At 46.3% G+C, this 9382-nt stretch overlaps 1 protein-coding gene across 2 annotated transcripts in view; it reads left to right on the top strand.

The window, feature by feature from the left end:
- Nucleotides 1-164: 164 nt before the first annotated feature.
- Nucleotides 165-9382, top strand: part of DAW1 (dynein assembly factor with WD repeats 1) — a 31560-nt gene continuing 22342 nt past the window's right edge. Inside the window, exons 1-3 of one of the 2 annotated variants that reach the window (XM_073359863.2) lie at nt 165-266; nt 2455-2527; nt 4396-4540. In XM_073359863.2, the coding sequence (XP_073215964.1) occupies nt 227-266; nt 2455-2527; nt 4396-4540 (258 nt within the window). In that variant the 5' untranslated portion in view covers nt 165-226. The remainder of the gene's footprint in view (nt 267-2454; nt 2528-4395; nt 4541-9382) is intronic. The other variant, XM_073359860.2, reaches the window with a different exon arrangement.

Here is a 9382-nt window from a genome sequence, read left to right as displayed (position 1 = left end):
CTCCCGGATGTGTGCGTGCCCCGCGCGCAGCCCGCGCGCAGCCCAGCGTCCCGGGCACAACCGCACTTTAACGTCCCCTGGCGCGGATCGGGGCTGGGAGGTGCCGCCCTCGTCTGGTCCCCAAAGCACTCGCCGCCCCGCCGCGCCTGCGCACTGCGGGTGATTCTGTTTGGCTGGTTTCTGTGGTAACGAAGCCGGCGCTTGGGCTCCGGCGTGCGGGAAGACGATGAAGCTGAAGCGACTCCTGCTGCGATATTACCCGCCGGGTGCGGAGCGGGGCGGAGGGCACAGGGTGCTATGAGGAGCAGAGCTTCAGGCTGGGTGGAGGGTAGGGAGGGGCGACTGTGGGGAAGAGCCCCAGGATGGGGGGTGGAGAGTCCCAGGATGTGGGGGGTGGATGCAAAGAGGGGCTGACTTGGGGGAAGAGCCCCAGGATGTGGATGCAAAGAAGGGCTGACTTGGGGGGAGGGTAGAGAGGGGTGACTGTGGGGAAGAGCCCCAGGATGGGGGGTGGAGAGTCCCAGGATGTGGGGGGTGGATGCAGAGAGGGGCTGACTTGGGGGAAGAGCCCCAGGATGTGGATGCAAAGAAGGGCTGACTTGGGGGGAGGGTAGAGAGGGGTGACTGTGGGGAAGAGCTCCAGAATGGGGGGGGGGTGAAGAGCCCAAGGATTGGGGGGGGGTGGATGCAGAGAGGGGCTGACTTGGGGGAGGGTAGAGAGGGGCTGACGGGGGGAAGAGCCCCAGATGGGCGGGGGGTGGACGCAGAGAGGGGCTGATGGGGGGAGGACAGAGAGGGGTGGTGGGGGAGAAGAGCCCCAGGATAGGGGAGGAGGGAAAGAGGGGTTACTGGGGGGAAGAGCCCCAGGATGGGGAGCGGGAGAGTAGAGAGGGGCTGACGGGGTTGGGTAGGTGGGAACAGAGGAAAGGCTCAGTGTTGTTGGGATGGGAGGAGGAGGAGGAAGCAGATGCGAGAAGGAGTCAGGAATGAATGGGTAGCAGAGGAGGAGCACAGGACTGTGGTAGGGCTGTCCCGCTCCAGGCTGCCTTCACAGTACTTCTCAGAAACCTTTGTACTTATCATCTCTCCTGCTATGAAGATGGTTTAGCTATTCCCTCTACCTTTTATCCGAATCTCCTGAGCAATCATTTCTGTGCCTGTTCATAGGACTGTTATGTATCATTTGTATTGCTGTAGCACTGGGACCCTTACTCATGGACTAGAACCCCACTGTACATACGAAACAAAAGATGGTCCCTGGTCCTAAGAGCTTAGCCTATCCTGCGTACCCTGACTCTCAGCAGCTTTGCTGTGACCATCTATTGCAAAATGTCTGAAGGGGAAAATCTTCTCAGTGCTGTTTGTTTTTTGCTTTTGCAATTAAAAATATTTGCATTTCTGCAAATTTTCATAATGTGTGGTTTTGGATATGTTTTCCCCCTTCCCTAAATATTTCCAATGATTGCATAACAATCCTGAAGAGATTTATTACCTTAGCTGCAGGAGGTTTTGAGTCATAACATAACTAAAGGGATGTTATGGACTAAATACAAACCCCTGTTAATTCTGGTGTAAATATACCAGTATTAACTGGGGTTTATACCACTGAGCCCAGTGGAATTACACCTGTGTCAAACTGTTGTGAAAGAAGAACCAGGCCCCAGGGAAACAGCTGCAAAGTAAATGTAAACCTATTGTAGGAAATTCAAGAATTACAAATTTTTGTATGTATTATCAAATGTAGTCATGACAGGTAATATAGGTATAATATAATAATATAGGTGTAATATAATATATAATTGAGGTAATATACGGTTTACTGTAGGAAACAATCTTGCCAGGAATTTGACAATAGTATAAAGTTTGGTCTCAGTCTGTTTAGGAGCCTTTTTTCCTTTCTTTTTCTGGGATCAGGTTTTTCTGATAAATAGTTAAAAGTGAAAAATTGAGATGAGAGGAGGCTCAGAATGTCAGGAAAGGACAAATCCTTCTGCCAAATTAAACATTTGTTCACAAACCTTGCAAAATGCACAAGTAGATAAAAATTCATCTAGAATAGCCCTTCCTGCTGAATGCCAGACAGCAACAGAATGCTCTAAATATCTTCTTTAAACAGGAAGTAATGTGGCCAAACATCTTAATTCTAAAGTTCAAAATACATCTTTTAAAAGTGCCAGAGCCTACCCAGACCTGGATATGCAATTTTATATGCAGTTCTTTATGCAGATTTTTGCAAATAGAGGATTTAACATAGCAGATGCACTCTGCCAATCCCAAAGAAAGAAATGCTGTCATCCTGATTCTGATTTTGATAAGAGTGGTGTAAAGCAGGAGTATCTCTGCTTGAAGTCAATGTGGTTATACCAATGTAAATGTCAGATAGTGTGCACCCCAAAAAAAAGCCAGCTGCCATGATGAACTTCTAATTTAGAATTGTTTGTTGTTTCTTCAAAGGCATTATTTTGGAATATGTTCAAGGTGGTGAATTGAAGACCAAATCCATAGATTTACTTGATCTCAGTCCTGGGTAAGTATTATATTATTTTAGGTTTCAGAGTAACAGCCGTGTTAGTCTGTATTTGCAAAAAGAAAAGGAGTACTTGTGGCACCTTAGAGACTAACCAATTTATTTGAGCATAAGCTTTCGTGAGCTACAGCTCACTTCATCGGATGCATACTGTGGAAAGTGTAGAAGATCTTTTATACACACAAAGCATGAAAAAATACCTCCCCCCACCCCACTCTCCTGCTGACAATAGCCCATCCAAAGTGACCACTCTCCTCACAATGTGCACAACAATCAAGGTGGGCCATCTCCAGCACAAATCCAGGGCCCAACAAGAACGCATGGGGGGGGCGTTCCTCAGACGTTCTTGCTAAACCCTGGATCCGCGCCGGAAATGGCGCACCCCGACCATCACACACATTGCAAGGAGAGTGGTCACCCCAGACAAGCTATCACCAGCAGGAGAGTGGGTCTGTGTGTGTGTGGGGGGGGGGGGTGAGAAAACCCGGACCTGTGCTGGAAATGGCCCAACCTGACCACCATACACATTGTAAGGAGAAAAGGAGTACTTGTGGCACTTTAGAGACTAACCAATTTATTAAATTAAAAAAATACCCCCCCCCCACCACATGCACAGACCCACTGCTGTAAGAGCTGCAGAATTAGGCCTTAGATTTGTGAAAACATGTAAAAATAGTTACATTTTATAAACATGATTTCTGTTTGTGAACTTTAGTTTTTTGTTCATCTTGTTGCCCCTTTTTGACCTGAGTGACTAGTCAATGTTTGGGGCCTTGTAGGTTACTCCAGATGAGAGAAGAAATTGATGATGGAGTCTGGTATTTTCTTTGATACAATCTTGTTTATTTACAAAGAACGTACAAAGTCCTTCTCCGAACACAGGAAGAACCAAACCCTAAAGTTGTTCTTAGTGTACAGGCCCAAGCTTCCTTCAGCCACCACCACCAAACCGGAATCTCTCCAGGCTTCTCCCAGGGCCTCAATGTGCTTAGAGACTGCTGCTTGGCATTTCTTACTCTCAGAGGTGGATTACAGTTTTGTGGGGCCCTGGGACAGAGCAAAGTCGGGGCCCCTTCCTACCCCTTTTGCCTGCAGCCCCCCGCATTCCTCTAATGCTTCTGCTGAGGAAATGGGGTTGGGGTGCGGGGGCTTGCCCCACTCTGCCCACCTGGCGCTCCAGTTGGCCGAGGCTCCTGGGCATGGGCCCCATTGGCTCAGTGGCTAATCCGCCACTGCTCGCTCTTCCTCTGAATCTCTCAGTTTCTTGTTGCACCCCAGCTAGTCTCTTCCACAGCGACCCGTGAATACGAAAACAATACCCAGTGGAACCCTCCACCCACATAGTACTAGTTTCTGGGCAGACTCCATGACTTTATTTTAGGTGTAGCCCTTTAGCTGTTTCTTAAATGAAGGGCACATTCATACCCATCAGTTTCAATGAGGATTTAATTCAGCCCATAACAAGGTTTAATACTGTTCACAACAATGTTGTTGCTGTTAGTTGGGCTTTTTATCTATCAAGGGGTTCTAGCTTCGATTTAAGACTAACTTCGTGTTAAAGGTTGAAAGTGTCATTTGGGTATTGGCTGTATTACACCCTCTGTGGAATCCTTTGAAAAGTGAAGGGTCTCTGCAAAACTACAGTTTTAAAAAGTCAAATATAATTTTTTTTCTGAAAGGTAAAAAAGATATTAGAAACCAGTAAAACATATTTAAAAGTATTTATATTTTGGCTTTGCTTAAACTTATTCAGAATAAAATAGCAGTGTAGCATCTGGCTGATTATTTTCTCACTCTCTGTAAGTAAATAATGTGTTTACCATAACTGTTTGTCAGTGGATGATGCATGTTTTTTCCATGCACTCTAGTACAGATGTAGGCACTTTAGTAGAAGAAATCCGAAAAGCAGAACCTCTCATCACAGCTTCGCGCAAAGAGCAGGTCATACATTTAATACTAAGGTTACAAGAGAAGCTTGGACAACAAGAGGACCACAAATTCTACCTTTTTAAGGTACAAGGCATGTTGAAAATAATTTCTGGGTGTTTTCTGATCGCAGTTACACTGTCATAAATCCAGAATAGCTGTGCGTCAGCATTAGCGTGAGACCATGTCTACTCTGCAGCCTCTACAAGAGCATAGTTAATGCACCGTAGCTATGCTGCTGTAACCCGGTGGTGTAGGTGTAGACTTAGTAATGGAAGGGGATTTTCTGTCGCTGTAGTGATGGGTGGCAGCTACCTGACAGAAACATTCTTCTGTTGGTCTAGCTGTATTAATGCCTGAGGTTTGACTGGTGTAGCTATGGTACTCGGAGGTGTGGACTAAGCTATGTCATCTTAAGCTTTAAATGTAGACCAGGTGTAATTGGATCAACTGAGAACAGAATTTGGCCCTAAAGAATTCTCTGCCCTGCTCCATAACTTTTGCATTGCTCTGGCAGCGCAAACAGGACTGAATCTGGATCTGGCTTCCCTGCTGTGGGTCCTTACAAATGATCTCAAAATTGTGATTAGCCTGTTAACTTTCCCATTAATAATTAATTTTTAATAATACCAGTATCTCCCAGCCCTAGCAAAAATGTTATCTGTGCAGAAATCCTAAGGCTAGACAGTAAACAGTTCTTAAGCTGGTCTTTCAGCCAGGTCTATTGTGAGTTATAAGAATTATGGTTGCTAAGGCATAGGTCTGCTGTAGAAATTTAGTTTCTACATCTCTCATTTTCCTCACCTCCACTTGGTCTTTCTTCTATTTGGATTTAGTAGTTTATTATTTTGATTTTTTTTGTATTGAATAACTTGTCACCTTTTAAATACAAAAAGTTAGAACAACTAACTTTTGTGCTTTTGCTACATACAGCACCTTGCTAAATTTGCTTTAAATAACCCAGTGTTTTCCACAAGTCACAAGAAGAGGAGTGATTTAGCTGTACTTTGTTGTAAATGAGTCAGTAATAGAATTTACTTCCCAAATGTTACATTTTTTCATTTGCAATAGGCTATTGTTGTGTCTTCATCATATCAGCAGATGGCACTGTGCAACTACAAAAAGACGTTGGTCAATCATATTCTAGAGAGACAATGTTGGGTCTGAAGAAGAGCTATGTGGAGCTTGAAAGCTTGTCTCTTTCAACAACAGAAGTTGGTTCAATAAAAGTTATTACCTTACACACTTTGTCTTTCTAGTATATGACACAAATATCCACAGAAAGAATGAATTTCGTCTTTGCTGGGGACAGATAGTAATTGCTAAATAAGGGAAATACAAGAGCCAGGCAAATCTGATCAGCATTGGCTCATTTCCCATCCCTGTCTTCTTTGTTATTTCCTATAATTGTGATCATGACTTTGTGTTAGACAACCAGCAGAGCAGCATGCTACTGTAGCAACTGGTTAGGCATTTGAGATTGTTTGATGGCTGCACTGTTCTGGAGATTTATCGCATGGACTGCTGTAGCCTAAATTACAGTACTGAAACACACATTCCCTGATATCACTTTAGAATCTGGCATTCTGCACAGGCAACTCTCATTGACTTCAGATGGGTTCTGCAGATGGAGCAGTTATGTCTCTGGGCCTTTTACAAAAAGGGTGTTGGTACTGGGAAAAATGTTAGGATCTGAACTTGAACATATATCTATCTAGCATCCTCTCTCTGTTGCTAATTATCAGATACATTTATGCTGTCACAAAGAGTTTATTTCTCACAACCAGTGCTGCCTGTATGGGGCCTTAAAAAAGCTTGAGATCAAATCTCCATATATTTCCATAATTATTTATGCTAATGTACATATATTTATATGCTGGCGGGTGTTTGAAAAAAAACCCAACAAATTATTGTAATTTCCACATCTTCATGGCCCATTTCCACTGCAGCAACTGTATGAGCAGCTCCCTCTACTTTCCCTGAAGGGCAAAATCTCTCTAACTGGTAAATAGCCTCTCTCTCCCCCCTTGAGCTGTTCCACAACTATTTCTCCTCCATTTCTGTCAGTTCCTCCTCTAAGATCTTTGAGCCCCCTTTATTTTCCGCATCCCTCTGTCTTCTCTGTTCTGTGACAATATTCTGCCCAATCTTACACTGCTTCCATTTTTGCCCCTTTTTATCTCTGCCTCTCCATTTTCTCTCCTTAGCTGTTAGCAGTCAATTCTCTGCCCACAATTTACTAATCTTCTTTTCTATATTGATTCTCTTGGAGGCTCTCCCTTCTTCAGATGGCCCATTCATTCCCTACAAGTGTCTATGCCATGTGTAAGCAGCGGAATAGTCCTGCTATTGTGGGGAACTTTCCTTGCTTCTGCATTACCCCGGTGAAGTGGGCTAGCAAAAGGATCTGAGTCCTTGTCCCACTTCCTTTACCCAGAGGCCTCCCTGCCCTTGAGGACTCCCCTTCCACTCTCCTGTCTGGCAAAGTCCTCGTAACCCCAACAAGGCTGGGCCCAGGATTCCTGGGGGGCTTGACCCCCAACTCTACTGTGGTCACCTAGGACAGGGGCTACTGTGTCCCCACTCCGGGGTACTCTCTCTGCACTGGGCACTTCTCTGACCCACTGCCCATTACACACAAGTTAAAGCAAATGCAAGTTATTTAATCAACAATTAATTTCAAAAAGAATAAGGAAAAATGGGAAAGGTTAAAGGAAACACATCATCCCGCTCTGTGGCAGGGAACATCACAAACGTCTCTGGAATGTCAGGGCAGTTCACAGTCTGTTCCTTGTAAGTCTCAGGCCTTCTTCTCAGGCCCTGGCTTTGCTGCAGGGATGCTGTGGGTTGGACACTTGCTCTGGTGGTGGCCACACACTTTCAGGCTCTAAGTGGTAGGACCCTTCTTCCCAGTGGCCCCCCCACCCTGTTGGGGTTACGATCCAAGCCTGGCCTGCAGAACCACTTGGCTGAGGCGTCTCCCTGTGCTGGGCCCACTGCCCAGGGTCCCCCTCGCTCTCCCCAGCTGCTCACTGCACCCAGCTCTGGACCGCTCCAGCCCCAGCTGTACCACTCTGTCTCTGCACTGCTGCTGCTGCTCTGCCTCCAGCTCCCTGGGCTGCTTCTTTGGCCCCTCTGGCTCTGGTTGCTGCAGCTCTCCTGCCAGGACAGGTCTGCTCTGCAGGCTGCTTCTGTGACTCTGCTCCCAGCACTGACCTGCTTCCTGGGCTGCTTTTCTGGCCCCTCTGGCTCTGGTGGCTGCAGCTCTCCTTCCAGGGCAAGTCTGCTCTCTCTGGCCTGTGCCTTTGGCTTTGGGGCTGCAGCTCTGCTCCCAGGACAGGGTCTGCTCTCTCTGGGCTGCTTTTCTGGTTCCCCTGCATCTGGCATAGTTCTGCTCCCCAGCTCAGCTTGAGCCCCTGCTTTCTCCTTAGCTCGGCCCCACTTGGTCTGACCCAGGCAAATCCAGCTCACACGGAGGACGGGACCTCCCTGGCCTCCTGACTCCCTGATTAGCCTGCCCGCCCTGTCATTCAGGCTGACCTGGAGCATTGGCCTCTCCCCATTGTTCCTGGGGGCTGTTAGTCTCAGGGTCCTGATTCCCCATCAACCCTTCCCCCTTTTAGTACTGGGAGCTAGCAACTAAAACACCCCCACTGAATGTTAGTAAGGGGGCAACAGTCCCCTTACACATGGAAGGGGTGAGAGGGAATCTGAAAACCAGCAGAGAGAAAGAGACTAGAGGCAACTGGGAGGAAAAGCTATTAAAAAAACAAAGAAACCTATGGCTGGCTGTTGAGATAGAGGAGTTAGACAGATTCATAGGAAGCCAGAGATAACAGCAGGAAGCTGGAGGCTCTGCCTATATGCCAGAGGTTAAGTAGCATTGCTTATTACCCATTTCTCCTCCTTGGTCCTGCAGTGATGTTCTAATTGCTGCATTCCTGACATCCCTTCGTTTCAATGTCAACAAATGGTGTGATTTTCACAAGTACGGTTATGTGTAGGGCACTACCTATTTCACGGTCCATTTTGATCAATTTCATGGTTTTAGGATTTTAAAAATCATAAATTTCATGATTTCAGCTATTTAAATCTGAATTTCACAGTGTTGTAATTTTAGGGGTCCTGGCCCATAAAGGAATTGGGGGTTGCAAGGTTATTGTAGGGGTGTGTGTGTGTGGGGGGGGGGGGTTGCAGTACTGCTACCCTTACTTTTGGGCAGCTGGAGAGTGGAGAGTCACCAGCAGCAGCATTGCAGAAGTAAGGGTGGCAATACCATACCATCCACCCTTACTTCTATGCTGCTGCCTGCAGAGCTGGGCCCTCAGTCAACAGCTGTCACTCTCCAGTCGCCCAGCACTGAAGTAGTGCAGAAGTAAGGGTGGATGGTATAGTATTGCCACCCTTACTTCTGTGCTGCTGCTGGCGGGTGACTGCCTTAAGAGCTGGGCACCCAGCTAACAGCCACCGCTCTTCAGCCACCCAGATGCGATGGCAGCACAGAAGTAAGGGTGGTAATACTGCAACCCCCTTAAAATAACCTTCTGACCCCCCTGCAACTCCCTTTTGGGTCAGGACCCCCAGTATGAGAAATGCTTGTCTCCCCTGTGAAATCTGTATAGTATAGGGTAAAAGCACACAAAAGACCTGGGAGGCCAGATTTCATAGTCCGTGATGCATTTTTCATGGCTGTGAATTTGGTAGGGTCCTAGTTATGTTGTCATTATATAATAGGATCAAGCAGAAGCTGGCTTGTAAAGGATAAAAGTTTTATTGAAAGGCAAGTCATGTATAAAAACAGCCAGAGAAATACAGAAAGTTGTTGGCAATGTAACTAATTTATTCTTAAATATAATGGCAGATTGATTTTAATTTGGTATTATTAATAATTAGGGCTCTACCAAATTCGTGGCCATGAAAAATGCATCA

The sequence above is a fragment of the Lepidochelys kempii genome, chromosome 9, assembly GCF_965140285.1.
Source record: "Lepidochelys kempii isolate rLepKem1 chromosome 9, rLepKem1.hap1, whole genome shotgun sequence".
Classification (NCBI taxonomy): Eukaryota; Metazoa; Chordata; order Testudines; family Cheloniidae; genus Lepidochelys; species Lepidochelys kempii.
This window is presented reverse-complemented; position numbering and strand designations above follow the sequence as displayed.